Below are 16,537 nucleotides of genomic sequence, written 5' to 3'. Positions count from 1 at the left end.
AAACTGCTGGAGTGTGTGATTCACTCTGAAGACGAGTGTGTGTGTGTGTGTGTGTGTGTGTGTGTGTGCAACAGCTGTCCTCTGACTCTCATACTTGTGCTGTTGCACACACACACACATTCACACACACACACACATACAGACACACACACAAGCATGTGTGTGCGCATGCACATAGTAAGTAAAAAATAAATCTAAAAATAAAAGATAATATTGAATACAATTCTTAATAACTGATTAAATGAAAGTGAGATTTTAGTTTTGTTGGAGAAGACTTAGTTGTAAGGTTCAAGAAATTTCAAGAGGAAATATTTTTTACAGACACGTCAGCTATAGTTAGTAGTCACAAGTTCATAATGAGGAGCTCTACTATAACTTAGAGTGGGAACATAGAGGAGGGATGTGCACAGAGAAGGGGAGACATGAGTGCTAAATTCTTACTCCTGTAGGATACAGACCGTATCAGAAATTGGTAGTTTAGACATATGGGCAAAATAATAGGAGAACCAACTAAAAGGACTTTAGGAGACTTATTGGAAAATGGTTCTGCTTTTTATTATGATGTGGTAAACTTTATGATAGCTTATATATATATTAGAAACCATATGGAAGTATATAATACAGTATCCTTACAAATTATTTTAATAATGGACATCTCCATAAACGTGACCAGATTCTTATATTTTCTGACCATAATGAAGAATAAAAAGTATGCTGAAACACACCAAATGTAAACCTGTAGGGGAGGCTGTAGGCATGTGTCTGACCATGCCTTGAGGCATGGTCAGGGTGAAGTAGAGTGGGAGGCGGTCAGGTGGCTGGGTACTTTTGGTTTCACCTTTCGGCTTGCTGTACAGACTGCTGCTGCACACCGGCTGGCTAGGTCGCTCTGTAAGTAAGGTTTTTCCCTATTAAAATCCCTTGTATCTCTAACTGGCTCCGTATTGGTAATTTCCCACATTATAAACCTCTTAAAAAACTGTAACAGTTTACCATGTAATGAGCTAAGGAATAAAATAATGAAAAAAAAAAAGATCATACTGCCTCTCAAAACCTTTGATTTTTTTTTTTTTTTTTTTTTTTTTTTTTTTTTTTTTTTTTGTAAATGAGCCTGAGTGTTTTGCCTGTATGTGTGCAGTGCCCAGGGAGGCCAGAAGAGGGCACCAGATCCCCTGAAACTGGAGCTCCAGACATTGTTCACTACCAAGTGAGTGCTGGGAACTGAACCTTGGTCCTCAGCAACAGCAGCCAGTGCTCTTAAGCACTGAGCCGCCTCTCCAGCCCCTGTAACTTCATACTTCAAACCCATATATTTTTTAAGGAACAATTAAATTTAAGATTTTAGTGGATGTACCCTTTTTGAAAGTTTATGGAAGAAAATAAAAGTTAAAAATAGAACCATTTAGTATCTTACTGATATTTTTTCTGTTTTCTAAGCTGTCTGAATTCCTTTTAACTTTTTCTGTCTGGTGGGTTTGTCTTTTAGGACTTAAGCACAGATAGTCTGAAAATATCAGCTCGCCTGAACTTGTTGGAGCAAGAGTTGTCGGATAAAAGTTTGAAGCTTGAGAGCAGCACAACTGAGGAGAAAATGAAGATTTCTGAACAGGTTCAGGCTCTCCAGAAAGAAAGGGATCAGCTGCAGAGGCAGAGGAATGCTGTGGACGAAAAGCTAGCGAGCGGTAGAGTGCTGTCCCCCAAAGTAAGTCAGTATTCTTTGGAGCTGGAGTTGTTGTATGATGGGTGATATCACATAATCATAAACCTGATAAACTATTTCAAGACTGTGTCCACTGATGAGTTCATCTGGCATCTTTTTGGTACTAAAAGCCATGCTTTGATGAGAGGTAGGTATCTTCACAGAACAGCACCTGCATGGACTCTTCCTGGCATTACCAGGCACTAGGGAACCAACACAGCCCTTGAGGGTGGTCTCCTCCGCTGTTTCTCACCCGAAAATAATTTGAAAGCCTCTTTCTATTTATCTTTCAAGGAGAAAAGGTAACTTCTGTCTCTTCTACCATGGTATGTTTGTAAGGTCAGAGGACAACATGGAGGAGTTCACCATGTGGTCCTCATCTGTCATCTTTGATAATTTTGATAGGTAGTTCACACATAAAACATGCCTATTAATTTTTTCCATGGAGATTTGACTGAGAAAGGGATGGTTTTTCAGAGAAAATTCTCCACCATTCAAATGAAATACAAGTCCCAATAAAATACTTGTTTTTCAAAACAGGGTTTCTTTGTTTCTTTCCCTGGCCGACCTAGAACTAGTGCTGTAGACCAGGCTGTCCTTGAACTCACAGAGATCTTGCTGCCTCTAGGATTAAAGACATGCATCACCACCTGGCCTGTTTTTGGTTTGTTTTCTAATATATGAGATGATTCATTCATTGGCTTTCAAAGTGGCTTTCAAAGTGCCCCAGACTTTCTTTTTAAACACATTTTATTTCAGTGGAAAATGATCCCAATGCCTTATTTCATGTTAGTTTTTGAACCTGAAATTTCTCTCCAAATATTTATCGTTAGGGCCTATCATTCCAAAGCAGAGGCAAGTGCTGAAAGACGGTGACCTGCAGGGGTCGTGTGCCTTGCTGAACCTTGTGTTTTAGATTGGGTGACATGTTAGAGGGGCTCGTGAAGAAACAGCAGAAAGGGTGTACTGTCAGTCTACTGTGAATCTGCTGTTGAATGAACTGATGGAAGGAATTGGGACTACATTAGATGGCTGTCTTAACTTATGACTTAACTTGGATAGCTGTGCAGAGGCCCCAGAGCCCTGAACAACTAGGTTGGAAGGGATAAGCACTTAAAACACAGCAAGCTTAAACATTAAGGGATTCTGTCAGCCCAGGACTGTTAGTAGGCCATATAGAGGGAAGCAAAGAAGTAAACAAACTGCTAAGTTATGTATTCTAACTGGGAAGATGGAAATATAAGGAAACTGAATCCCTAAAGAACATTAAAAAGACAATTGCAGGTAATGTGGTAAAGCTATACTTGCTACAAAATAACACTTTACACAGAGTAGTGCAGAGGTCAGAGTGGATAAACATGACAGAAAGGTGAGAAAACTATTTGCAGAGGCAGAAGCCCATTATTAACCAACAGTGAAGCCATGGTAGTATATACCTGAATCCTGGCACTTGGGAGGCTGAGTTGCAAGTTCAAGGCCAGTTCTAGGCCAACCACATGGCAATGTGGAGTTCTGTGGCAGATAACATGGACAACACCCCCTGAACAACACCGTCCCAGGTAGAATACAGTTGTGCTCCATCTGGCCTTGTAAGCTCCTCTCTGGCCTTCTTTAGTTTTGAAGTGCACTCTGCCCTCACTGGTGTGTTTTAAAGCCAAGATTAGTTGAATATGTTTTCTGCACCTTTGAGTTGGGTTTCTTCACCTTCTTCTATACCTATTATTCTTAGGGTTGGCCTTTTCACGGTGTCCCATATTTCCTGGATGTTTTGTGTTAGGGATTTGTTGGACTTAAGATTTTCTTTGCTTGATGAGTCTATTTCTCCTAGTGTATCTTCAGTGCCTGAGATTCTCTCTTCCATCTCTTGAATTGTGTTGGTTATGCTTGCATCTGTAGTTCCTGATCGTTTACCCAGCTTTTTCCCTTAGGCTGTGGTGTTTTGTTTTTGTTTTTTGTTTGTTTATTTTGGGGTTTTTTTTTTCCTCTATCTCAGCTTTCAAACCTTGCACTGTTTGAACTGTTTCTTGAAATTTTTGGTTTGTCTTTTCTTCCATTTCTCTGAAGGATTTTCTCATTTCCTCTCTTCGGGTCTCTATCATGTGCATGAAGTTGTTTTTAAGGTTGCTGTCTTCTGCTTCGTCTGTGCTGGGTGCTCAGGTCTTGCTGGTGTAGAGTCTCTGGACTCTGGTGTGTTGGATGCTCAGGTCTTCTGGTGTACAGTCTCTGGGCTCTGGTGTGCTGGGTGCTCAGGTCTTGCTGGTGTGCAGTCTCTGGACTCTGGTGTGCTGGGTGCTCAGGTGCTCAGGTCTTGCTGGCGTAGTCTCTGGACTCTGGTGTGCTGGGTGCTCAGGTCTTGCTGGCATGCAGTCTCTGGACTCTGGTGTGCTGGGTGCTCAGGTCTTGCTGGTGTGCAGTCTCTGGACTCTGGTGTGCTGGGTGCTCAGGTCTTGCTGGTGTGCAGTCTCTGGACTCTGGTGGCGTCGTGTTGGCTTTCCTGTTGTTGGATGTGTTCTGTCTTCTTCCCATCTCTTCTTCCAGTGGGTGCAGGTGGTGCCTCTTCCTCTCCTGGTGTGTACGGGTTCAAGGTTCTCTTCCAGTGGGTGCAAGAGGATCTGATACTCGGATGGGTCTCAAGATGGGTGCAGGCGAGTCTGAGGCACTCGCTCTCCAGGTGGGTGGGAGCAGGACTAGCCCAGAGATGTCAGCAGACTCTGGGTTGTTTGGTCCTCAGGGGCCAAGTCAACCTGCCTGCAGACCCCAGGACAGAAGTTCCAGGACTTTCTGTCCCTACCACATGGCACCAGGCTTCATTCACTCTCTGAGTACTGCAGTCTTGCTTTCCAAACCAGTACTTTGCAGAACTTTTGCAAATTGCTAAGTTTGGCTGCCAATTGAGTGAGACACAGTATTGGCCCCCTTGGAGTCCAGCTTCTGTGTGCTGACCCTGCTTCTTCCATGGAACATACTTCACTCAGTAGAGTGATCTCTTGTTAATCATAGCTGATTCTCAGCCCTGTGTCTCACAATGGCTCCATCCCAAGTTGTAACAGAATCTGTGCTTCCCTCTGATCCCAGGCGTCCGTCATCTGCATTTCTCTTGGAATTCGAGTCTTCCTTGCTCACAACATGTCCTTATGAAGCTCTGAGTGCCCAACAGCTTTTTAGCCCACAGTTGAAGGTCTTCTACATTCTTCTCAAAACTGTGTGGCCAGGTTCACCACAGCAACACCCCACTTCTCTGGTTGCTGTGATGAAGTACTGATTGAAAACAACTCAGGGGAAGAAAAGGTTTATTTCCGCGTACAGGTCATAGTCCATCCCTATAGGAAGTCAGGGCAGGAATATGAGCAAGGACCTGAAACAGATACCATGGAGGAGCACAGCTTGTTAGAATGTTTGCTGGCTCATGCTTAGCTTGCTTTTGTATGCATCCCAGAACAACAGTCCACTGGGTCTTCCTGTATCCGCCAATCAGATCTATCCACAGGTTAGTCTGGCCTTGGAAACACCTCCATTGAGAAGCCCTTCTCAGGTGACTGACTGGGATACCTGCTCTGCTATGGAACATGAGAACTGGATCTCTCTAACTGTATTGGGTACCTGTTAACCTCCCCACTTAGCAGTTTCTGCTGACTGCTGTTCTACTCCCCACTTTTGACTTATTTTATTAACTGAATTCTTTCCATTTCTACACGTGTTGCTGCAGATCACATGATGAACACTGTAGCTTGTTAATTCAGAGTTGCAGGTGTTCATGTTTTCTATGCCTAATTAGTTCCTTGTTTTATGTTTAAACATTCATTTATCCAAAGTGTACACATAACCCTGTCCTTGCAGGAAAACTTTTCTCTCGCTTCTTCATTAGAGACCGGGCTCCAGGCCCTGGTTCTCTGGGAGGCCTATTTATAAAGAAAATCCTTAGGCCTCACCCAGACCTGCTATTTCAGAATGTCAACTGAGAGTTTTAAAGTGATGGTAATGTACCGTGACAGTTTACCACAGCCACAGACCTCCAATTGGAGGACTGTAACATGAATAAATAAAAGACCCAGAGACTGATATTGGGGCTCAAACTTCAAGCTGAATACCAGAAAAGCAAAGCAGCCGGCCACTAGCTCTCACCTCTAGCTCAGGCTGAAAGGACTGATCCACACAGGAGCTCTTTACCACGCTTCAGACTGTAACCTCTCCTCAGCGTAGCTGGAGAATAAATGCCTCTCTGAGACCTTCCTTCTGCCTTACATACTTCCCTAATGTTGGGATTAAGGGTGTGAGCTATAATTCTCTTTTAGACTGAGTCATTCTTGTGTAGATTTGGGTGGCCTTGGACTCACAGAGACCCGTCTACCTCTTAATCCTGAGTCCTAGGATTAAAGGTGTGCACCACCACCTCCTAGCTTCTGCCTGCTGGGATTAAAGGTGTGTGCCTGGCTTCTATGGCTTGTGGCTGACTTTGCTTTTTGAATCCTCAGGCAAGCTTTAATAAATCATAACTACATTTAACTTTTTACTCTTAAAATTTCAGTGTGTGGTGTGCAGTGTGTGTGCGGGTATGCGTGTGGTGTGCAGTGTGTGTGCGGGTATACGTACACAGGTGCATTTGCATGTGTGTGCACACACATCTATGTGTGCCGTAGCTCATATATGAAGGTCTGTGGACAACTGGGGAGCTGCTTCTTTACTTCTGTCATGTGGATTCCAGAGAACAGACTGACGCCATAAGGCTTGGCAGCAAAAGCCTTTGCCCACTGAGTCCTGTCACTGGCCCATGTGCGGCAGTTATTTGGAAGGGGTAATTCTATGGACTCCTATAGTTCTATGGACTCCTATAGTTCTATGGACTCCTATAGTTCTATGGACTCCTATAGTTAGGTATCATACTTTCTTAGCAGTTCCTTAACTTACACCCAAAACTTAAGCGCCTTTCCAAAGTATTTAAAGATGTTTTTCCTCTAAAAAATGTAATTATTGGGGGTTGGAGAGATGGCTCAGTAGTTAAGAGCACTGACTGCTCTTCCAGAGGACCCAGGCTCTACTCCCAGCACCCACATGGCAGTTTACAACTGTCTGTAACTCTGTTCTAGGGGATCTGTGACACGTTCATACCAATGCACATAAAATAAAAATAATAAGTTATTTAAAGATGTGATTATTGGGGCTTAAAAGATAGCTTCAGTGGCTAGGACTGAGTTCAGTTCCCAGCACCCACATTGGGCAGCTCACAGCCACCTGTAACTCTAGCTCAAGACAGCCAATGTCCTCTCCTAGATTCTGCAGTGCTCTTGCACTCACATGCACAGACAATATACATGTATGCATAATGTTAAAATTATGAAAATCCTTCAAAATATGATTATTTTGTTTATTTTGCAACAATTATCATACAATCAAATGATGGTTAGTTAGTGCACAGAGAAATGGCCATTGAATGTTTTCCCCAAATTGTTCTTCCAGAAGATTTTATAAGATGGCTTTCTAAAGTAAGTTTTTGACTTCCTACTAGATGAGTCATTATCTGACTCTTAGGCTGCAAAAAAGGATGTCTGGGAGTCACTAACAACTCTTAGGAGTGGTGGGAAAATAGTTTTCATTAACTCATTCAACAAATACTAAGTTTAAACTCCGTGATAAGCACTGTACTCAGCAGCAAGGTTGAGAGTCTGGGCAAAGCAGTCTTCCTGGAGAAACTTGCTCTAGGTGACCTCAGCACAGACACAGGAGCAGAGATGCATCCACGTCTTGGTTGCCACTTTCTCCCAGACAGCATTGATTTGGACAAGTCAAAGAACTAGTTTGTCTTGGAACACAAACAGTATATTAACTGATATTGTAGTGCCACCATTTAAATCACATGTCATAGGAATCTTAGGAATGCTCCAGTCCCTTGGATCAGGCCAGCCTCTGTCACCTATGCTGCATTTTTCTCCAGAGGCTCCACTTTTATCACTAGCTCTCAGTTGCTGGTCCCAAGTGCAAGTGTCCCTGTCTGGTGTTCTCGCACTGGGCTGCTTTGCTAGGTCTTTGGGAGGTGCATCAGACCCACTACACCTCATCAGTGGGGAGTCTGCATTTAAATGCACCTTAGGAATGCTGTGCCCTTTGGATTAGGTAATCAGTGTTTGCTGCACACCACACAACTCACTTAGCATGATGTTTGTGAAGACTTGATGGTTCTGCTTTATATACACTGACATGTGATGAATCGCACAGCTTAGCCAAATCTCAAACACTGCACCCTTAACACTAGTGAGGGTCTAAGGGACCAGTCCCTTAGACTCGGTCACATGCTGAGATTGGAGGTTAGCATGTGACAGACTTCAGGTTATCATTTTCTTAAGATGAATGCTCTCTATGGTCTGTAGGAAGAACATCTTCTTTTCCAACTTGAAGAAGGAATAGAAGCTTTGGAAGCCGCGATTGAATTCAAGAGCGAAAGCATCCAGAACCGCCAGGACTCACTCAGAGCATCAATGCAGAGTCTGTCCCGGAGTGAAGCAGAGGTTCTAGAAAAACTAGTTTGCCTGAATATTACCGAGATTAGAGCTATTCTTTTCAAATATTTCAATAAGGTATGTTTCCAAAGAACAACACTTGTCTGTATTACAAAAAGGGTCAAGGTACCCTTATTTATGCTGAGTGAAAGGCTGAAAGATTTGATGGTTTAACTAAATTTAAGCACAGTTTTTCTTTATGTATTATCAGAAGCTTTTGTGAATTATCCAAATAAGCCTAACTTTATGAGATGGTTAAAATTGAAGGTCCCCTTGATAGGAAGTCTCATTTTAGACAATTTAATTTATATCCTTCCTTGTTATTTCTTGATTCTAAATTTAAATGCTATTCATGAAAAGTCTAGGGTCCTGAAGTTTTCCTTCCTCCATTGCTGTGAACAGACCAAACGTGTGCGTTTCTCATCATGATGTACAAGTGGAGATGAGGTGGCAATGACAGGAACAGGGTTTATTAATTTGAATATACTTAATTAGATTATCCCACCAAAAATTGGCAGTTAGGGATTTTTGTATCATTGAGAACTATGTTGATATTTTCTCTAGTATTTTTTCACTTAAAATATGTATCATGAAGAATGGCTTTTCCCTAAAAAATATTGAATTAATGGGAGTATCCAATAGTTGATACAAAGTAAGACAGAGACTTTTTCAAGGTCTAATTGTGTGACATAAAAAGGAAATGAAAAGCTCAGTATGGTGGCAGCGCACACCTTTAATCCCAGCACTAGGGAGACAGAGACAGGTGGATCTCTGTTTGAGATCCAGTTTGAGGCTAGCCTGGTCCACAGAGTGAGTTACAAGACAGCCAGAGATACATAGTGAGATCCTGTTTAAAAATAAATAAATAAATAAATAAATAAATAAATAAATAAATAAATAACTTAATGAAAGTATTAAGCATAGTCCCCTGAAGCTTGTGTAAGGAGTCAGTAGCTATTTCTGATGAGACTGGATTTGGTTGGCATGTGGCCTAGGCTTGGAGACAGAGTCTCTGAGGGCTCTAGCCAAAGCCACTGTGTGGAAGTGGGTGTTGCTTGTGGAGGCCATCAGGGAGTGCTGTTATTTCTACAGCACAGACGCTACCACAGTGCTCTGCTTCCTACAACACAGCAGACACACCTCAGCAGACACACACAATGGCCTGAGTGGAACCTCTGTCTCAAAATATTCTTTAACTTAAAACAGGGTAGATGTTGCAAGAATAAAAACATTTCCCAATATCCATGTGGACGAGAGAAACAGTTATAGGTTACAGCCAGGCATGGTGGCTGGTGTCTATACATTGCTAGCACTTCAGAGTCAAGCACAAGGGCTGGAGAGATGGCTCAGGGATTAAGAGCACCGGCTGCTATTCCAGAGGTCCTGAGTTCAATTCCCAGCAGCCACATGGTGGCTCACAACCATCTGTAATGAGATCTGGTGCCCTCTTCTGATGTGCAGATATACATGGAAGCAGAATGTTGTGTACATAATAAATAAATAAGTCAAGCACAAGGCCAGCCAGGGCAATAGAGTAAAAACCATGTCTCCAAAAGAAAAAGCAAGCAAGCAAGAGAATCATAAAATCTGAACTACAGAGATCTTACGTAAGAAGTTTTAGAGGGGTAACTAGGAGTTTAATATTGTATTGAAAATGAAAGTATTACCAATTCAGAACTGCAACAAATTCAAACGGTTGTTAGGCTACTCTATAAGTTATGTTTTAAAGCATTTGCCCGGGCATCCAACACCTTCTGAAGGCACTGAAGATGTTACTGAGGTTAAGCAGCTTTTTCATGTGGTCCAGGAAAACTGGACTGATCTATTGTGTTAGGCTATGTAAAATATACTTAAAAGTAAAAGATGTCTTTGATAGGTGATTAATTTGCGAGAAGCTGAACGCAAACTACAGTTGCAGAATAAAGAGATGAAAATGAAGGTTCTGGAGCGAGACAGCCTGGTCCATGAGTTAGAGTCTGCCCTGGAGCACCTGAGACTGCAGTGCGACCGCAGACTCACCCTGCAGCAAAAGGAGCAGGAGCAGAGGCTGCAGCTGTTGCTACATCATTTCAGAGGTGACCTTGGGTGTCAGCTGGGGTCGGGGAAGTGCTGAGGAGGGAAGCAAGTCCAGAGTGTGACCTCATGTGTGCACAGTTGCTCCTGACACATGTGGCTGTCGCTTGTGTGTAATTGTAGTGTGAGATGGCTCTTGCTCCAGGTGCTGTCCCTTTTGCCTCCTCCCCGGCAGGCACTCAAGAACTCCTGCCATCCTGTTGGTTTTATTGTTGGTCTGGCTTTATGTGGAAATGCAGACACCTTCTGGCTATTTCATGTACAGATGAAGAGATAGGTCCTGCTGTCATTCCTGGTTATATCTCTTGTTACAATTTTAGTAGATTATAAAACTATATGCATTAAGGTTATATCATGGGTCATAATATTAGAATATTAGAATATTAGTGGCCAGCAGCAGTTAGTTCAACAGTAGCTTCTGGTGTAGAAAGAGAGCTATCATGGTGACCTGGCCTCCCATTACCTGTGTATGTGGCAGGTGTCTGAACGGGTCCTGTGGCGACACAGTCAGCTGAACCTGCTGCAGCTCCGGCTCAGGCTGCTTGGCCCTGATATTCATGAATACAGAGCTGCAATGGGCTGAAGGGGTTTGAAAGAAGCAGAGAATTGGAAAACATCAATCTGTGGATTTGACGGTGTTAATTAACAACCACTTTACCTAATGAACAGGGTTTCCCTCTGCAGGGACCCACACACCGCTGCAGTCACACATGCCCTGTTCTTTGCTCAGTCACACTCGAATAGGGCTTTTGTGTGCTTCTTTGAGATGACTAGGGTTAGACAGCTAGTTCATAGATCAGTGGGTAGAGTGCTTGCAGATCACACGTGAACCCTTGGGTTCCCTTCCTAGCACCTCTTATTCTCAGGATACTGTGTCTCAAGAAACTAATAAAAATCAGATTGTTTCTATAGTTATTAATGCAGATTATACACACAATTAAAATTATTAACAATTTGAGAAAGTTCTAATTTCAACTATATTCATATGGGAAATAAAGCCGATAAGCTGTGTGGCTTTTGATTGGTTGGGCTTTTTGGTTTTGCTGCTGAAGACCAGAGCCTAGGCCTTGCATGTGAGTCATGCATTCTACTATTGGAATGTTGCTGATTTTAAGCAACTCTTAAAGCTAGATGATGGGTGAAATAAGAGATAAGAGTACAAAGGAGGGCATAGGTCTGAGAGTGTGTTTTCTGAAGCTCACAAAGCTGGACTTTATCGTTAATAGAACAATGGAAGTCTTAAATTACCTGAGCAACCACCAAAGCTCCCCCTCCCCTATTCCAGAGAGTTTTTCCCTTGTTATTTACTCTTCAGATTCTTGGGCCTATAAACCCAGCATATAACTTTCCATATATCCACAGACCCTAATGCAAGCTTGAAGTAATATGTCACACAGAATGCTGGGAGAGTTGTTTTTAAGTGGAAGTGCCCATTCTGCTGCTCCTGATAAGCCTTCTCAGCAGCAAATGGCAAAGATGCTGAGTTGTGATCAGGGAGTGGCTGGTCAAGAGTAGGCGGAGAAGGAAATGAAGGGATTGATCCTTTGAAAGAGGCTTTATAGCCAAAAGAATCCATATTGTGGCTGAACAAACCCCTTCAGGTAACAGATACATATCACGTACTTCTGACCCCTTTAACATGAGTCTGGAGCTATGTTAAACTTTTGAATTGTTTGTTTAAAGCTAAGGTTAAATGTAAATTTTTGCTTTGTAGAGCAAGATGGAGAAGGCATTTTAAAAACCTTAAAAAAATATGAAGAAAAAATCCAGCAGCTGGAAAAAGATCTTTACTTCTATAAGAAAACCAGCAGAGATCTTAAGAAGAAAATGATAGAGACGGCCCGAGGAGCATCGCCCTGGCAGCTGTCATTAGCAGATCGTAAGGCTTTTAGTGTCACCTGCCATCTTAACCCGCTCCCTTCCCACACATCTGCCTAGTGTAGACCAGGTTGTCCTGGAACTCACAGAGATCCACCTGCCTCTGCCTCCTGAGTGCTGGGATTAAAGACACACACCACCCATGTATCCAGTGATCTTTTTTTTCTTATGGTCAAGGTTTCATTCACTATGAAAAATATTAAAGGTTTTATTCACTATGAAAAATATTAAAATCAGGTTTGAAAATGAAAGTATAATGTGCTCAAAATATTGTTAAGTAGTATAAGTGCTGGGCTTAATTTTCCCTTGTGCAGTGAATTAATGAATTGAACGTCTTCCCTCTTGTACTAGGAGTGTGGCACCTCACATATGCTCAGCAGGTATATACTCTGAGGGTTAGCCTCAGCTCAGACACTTAAATCTGCCCTTGAGTTTATCAATATGAAGAGAAGCTATAAAATTGTTCATTTCACTTCATGACTACAGCTACAGCCTTGTTAACATTCCCTTATTAACCAGTGAGGAATATACTTGACTCTGAAACATTTAAAAAAATGTGTAAAATTTAAATATATAAGCTATGTTAAAATAATACGTAAACAGTAGGAATGATTATTTTTACTAATTGCCTGCTGTGTGGCATTGGCTTTTGCTGCCCTTGACTCTTAGCCCTTAGGGCGGACTGTGCTATCATTTAACTGTTACTTCCTTACATTATAGGAAAGCAAGCCTTCTGATCACCATAAGCAACTGAGCAAAGGAGATCCAGGGTTGGAGAACTGGCTGCTCTTGCCGTGGACCTAGGGCCCACATGGCTGCCTGTAACTCTAGCTCCAGAGTCTTTTTAGAAAGACTTTGAAGAATTTTCCAAAGGAGAATAATACAAGTGAAAGTAAAATCATGTGTTCCTAAGGCAGTCCCAAGGTGTTTCCTCCAGACATTTAAAACATGACCAAATTCAAAGAGATTTCCTTGTATAATAATTAAATGTACGTATGTAAAATTAGCTCCTTCACAACAGAACAATTACCATGACAAAGTTCCTGGAAGGTAATACTTATTTTATAGGATCTCAAAATAGGGTGTCAACCAATATTTCTGAAATAACTTGACCCCAAATTTCAAAGTTAGGGAATTTACAAAAGCAACACATTAGCTGATTTTTAACAATAATTTCTATGACTAAAGAAGATATTAGACAACCATATTCTAGTTTATAATCCGGGGTTTAAAACAACTGATTTTGCAAAGTTTTAAGCTTCCCTGGTACTAAGGAAACATTGCAGAATTTATTGTCTACCTTTTTAATCCCTCTAAACCAGAAAACATGAAGTCGTCGCTAACACAGATCTTCACATGGAATTAGAACAGACACAAAGTAGACTATAAGCAGTGGCTCCTAAGGTTGCTGTGGGAGCATTCTAGTCCCCAGTAAGCTTTAACACTCATGCCCCGGCAGACTTGTTACCACTGAGGACTTGTGAGGGCTCCACTCTCCACTCACTGAAGAGCTGTGTCCTGACCTGCATTCTAACAGTGGGAGCTGTGGTGCACATCAGACTACAGATGGATAACAATACTGAATTGCATTAAATTAAACTTAAAAATCAATAACTTCCTTTAAAAAGATTTCAGAGATACACAAAGTACTCAGGTTTCTAGAGAGTACCCAAATCACAACATGTTTTTCAACTTTAGTGATTTAAAAAAAAAAATCCATTATTCACATTTCGAGATGTTTATAAGTGAGTCAAGATTGATTCGTAGTCACACATCTATTTGAAGTCATTAAGCAAAAGTCTGCAAGCAGTGTGTGTGTTGGGTTAAATGATGCCGCTTGTTAGGATGTGGTAGCGAAAGTACCTTGCTCTGAGATGATGTTTGCTTTGCTTTGTTCTCTGTGGGTTCTCCTTAGCTCGTGATGCTGGAGATGGAGTCCCGAACCCAGAAGAGGCGGCGGGGCTTGCTGGAGAACCAAAATGGGCATCTGGAACTGAAAACGCAAAGCTGAATGGAAGAGAAAGAGAAGTAGAGGACTCTTCAAGCAGCTTAAAAACGGCAGCGCTGGCCCCGCAGGTTCTGGAAGGCAGCCCAGAAGCAGCACTTCCAGTCGGGGGCTCGCTGGCGCCCCCCAGTGGCCGAGTGTTGAGCAACGCCGATAACCCGGAGGAGCGCCCGGTCCCACACTCTCAGAGTCCACCACCATCCCAATTTCAGCCTGGGAAAGACCCCGGGCAGCTTCAGGGTGTCAAGCCTGTCAAACTGTGTCGCAGAGAATTGCGTCAGATTTCTGCCTTGGAGCTGTCATTACGACGCTCCAGTGTGGGAGCTGGGGTCCTGTCAGTGACTGCTGATTCCCTTGAAGCACCTGAGGAAACCAATGACTCCAAAGCATAGGCACTGGACAATAAAACTTTTAATTTATTAAGTATGTGAAAAGAGCCCTTTTTCTAACTTAGAGAATGAACGCTCAGAGTCACCAGCATCTTCCCAGGGTGCAGGACAGGGGAGGGGCTGGTGGTACTCTTGTGTACTGTAGTGTATTTTAGGGGTTTCCTGTTTCATAAATGCATTTTTGAATGCTTGGTACATTGAACTATTTCTACTTACATAAGTGTACTTAAGTTCTTTTCTAGGCATATTTGCTTTACTTTTTAAAGTACATTTGGAGAACAAAACAAAGACTAAAACACTGTTCAAATGTATACTACTCTATATGATATAAAGGCCTATTATAGAAGTACATTATAACCCTTAAGTATTGGAATGTTAAAATATACATGTGTTGCTATTTTTTAAGCTCCAGATAAATCCCAGTTGTGCCAGAGTTACCTACCTCCTGTGTTTGTTTGCCAGAATTAAGCCTGTGAGCCAAGGGTGCGTTACGGTTGTTAGGGTCCACAGAGGTGGTTTAACTCCAACATAGTGTCTTCGCTTTTATAGTTACTGTATATTGTTTGATAACATAATAGAACACAATTTTCACCTTTATCCCGCCCTGTGTATGTCACATCCCCACTCATATGAAGTCAGAATTGTGAGAAATGGTTGCAGCTTCCTGAACAGGACAGGGAAGGACCACAGAGTCACACCAAATACCCCAGCATCCTAAGAGGCCACTTTCGAGCAGTGTGGCCTTGTGGAGCTCATGGGTAATGCTTCCATCTTGATAGGCTGAAAACTGAGATGTGACAGCCTTGGCGTCCAGCTCCAAAGGCTTGATGGCCCTGGGGTACAAATTCATACGTGAAATCTTAAATGAGCAATTAATTCTTTCCTACCATATTCGTCTACGACAGGCAACATCCCATTATACTGCCCTGAAGTATTTCTTTTCCAAACTTTCACATGTAAGCCAAAGTTGTTCCTTTTTGGATTAATTAAAGTTGTGTGGAGCCAGTAGCAAAACTACCTTACAGGTGCTGACTCAATTCTCACTGGATTCTCTCGACACCTACTCCCTTGCTGAGTTTTATTTAAGTGTATCTGTGTCTGTGCGCACGAGCGCGCGCGCGCGCACACACACACACACACACACACACACACACACACACACACACACACACCCTATTTCATATATTAGTCTCATGGCAAAAATGTCAGTGCCTTCAACTAAACATAAACTCTATATTAAGCTGAGTGTGGTATATACACGTCTTTAATCCCAGCACTCTGGAGGCAGAGGCAGGTGGAACTCTGTCTACATAGTGAGCTCTAGAACAACTAGGACTACATAGAGAGACCCTGTATCAACAAACAAAAATTATATATTAGTAAATATCTTTAGTAATGAAGGTCCTAATTGTAAATCTCTTTAAATTTAAGTAACGTGCTGTGCCTTACTAATTCATATGATTGTGTTTTGATGCAAGAATCCCTCTTGACCAAGAAATAAAAACATTTAGTTTACCTGTGGAAATATACACCTCGTTTTCACTAACAAAGCAACAGAAGTTACATAAAACTACAATGATTTCATCAGATAATACAAATGTGAATTGGGTGCCAAGTAACAAAGGTGTGCTTTCCCCATTTTTGTTAAACATTTAATTTGTATCTTGTATATGCTTTGATAGATTTCATCCACATACTCAAACTATGTAAATAATGTCCCAAACATGTAATTTAGAGGTGAGCAATTCATTCTAGTTGGGTCAGTATGCTTATAGAGTAATGAGAATACAAGGGATTCTGCACTCCCCAGTGCAGACGAAATCCCGTTTCCCATGGGGTGTGCTCGCTCACATATATTCACTGTGTACGTGCCTCTGGAGGCCAGAGAATGAAGTTGGGTGCTTTATGCATAATTTTTGGGAAAGGGTTCTCACTGAACCTAGTCACTATTTAGGCTGGCCATCAAGACCCAAGAGCACCGGCTTCTCTTCCTGCCCCGCCA

General features: G+C 42.1%; 1 protein-coding gene across 1 annotated transcript in view; it reads left to right on the top strand.

Moving 5' to 3' along the window:
- The window catches only part of Kif27 (kinesin family member 27), a 64,293-nt gene extending 48,982 nt beyond the window's left edge, over window positions 1-15,311 (top strand). Inside the window, exons 13-17 of the mRNA XM_027409723.2 lie at window positions 1,487-1,702; window positions 8,062-8,268; window positions 10,067-10,265; window positions 11,978-12,142; window positions 14,057-15,311. Of these exons, the coding sequence (XP_027265524.1) occupies window positions 1,487-1,702; window positions 8,062-8,268; window positions 10,067-10,265; window positions 11,978-12,142; window positions 14,057-14,538 (1,269 nt within the window). The 3' untranslated portion in view covers window positions 14,539-15,311. The remainder of the gene's footprint in view (window positions 1-1,486; window positions 1,703-8,061; window positions 8,269-10,066; window positions 10,266-11,977; window positions 12,143-14,056) is intronic.
- Window positions 15,312-16,537: the final 1,226 nt, after the last annotated feature.

The sequence above is a fragment of the Cricetulus griseus genome, chromosome 3 (assembly GCF_003668045.3).
Source record: "Cricetulus griseus strain 17A/GY chromosome 3, alternate assembly CriGri-PICRH-1.0, whole genome shotgun sequence".
NCBI classification, from domain to species: Eukaryota; Metazoa; Chordata; class Mammalia; order Rodentia; family Cricetidae; genus Cricetulus; species Cricetulus griseus.
This window is presented reverse-complemented; position numbering and strand designations above follow the sequence as displayed.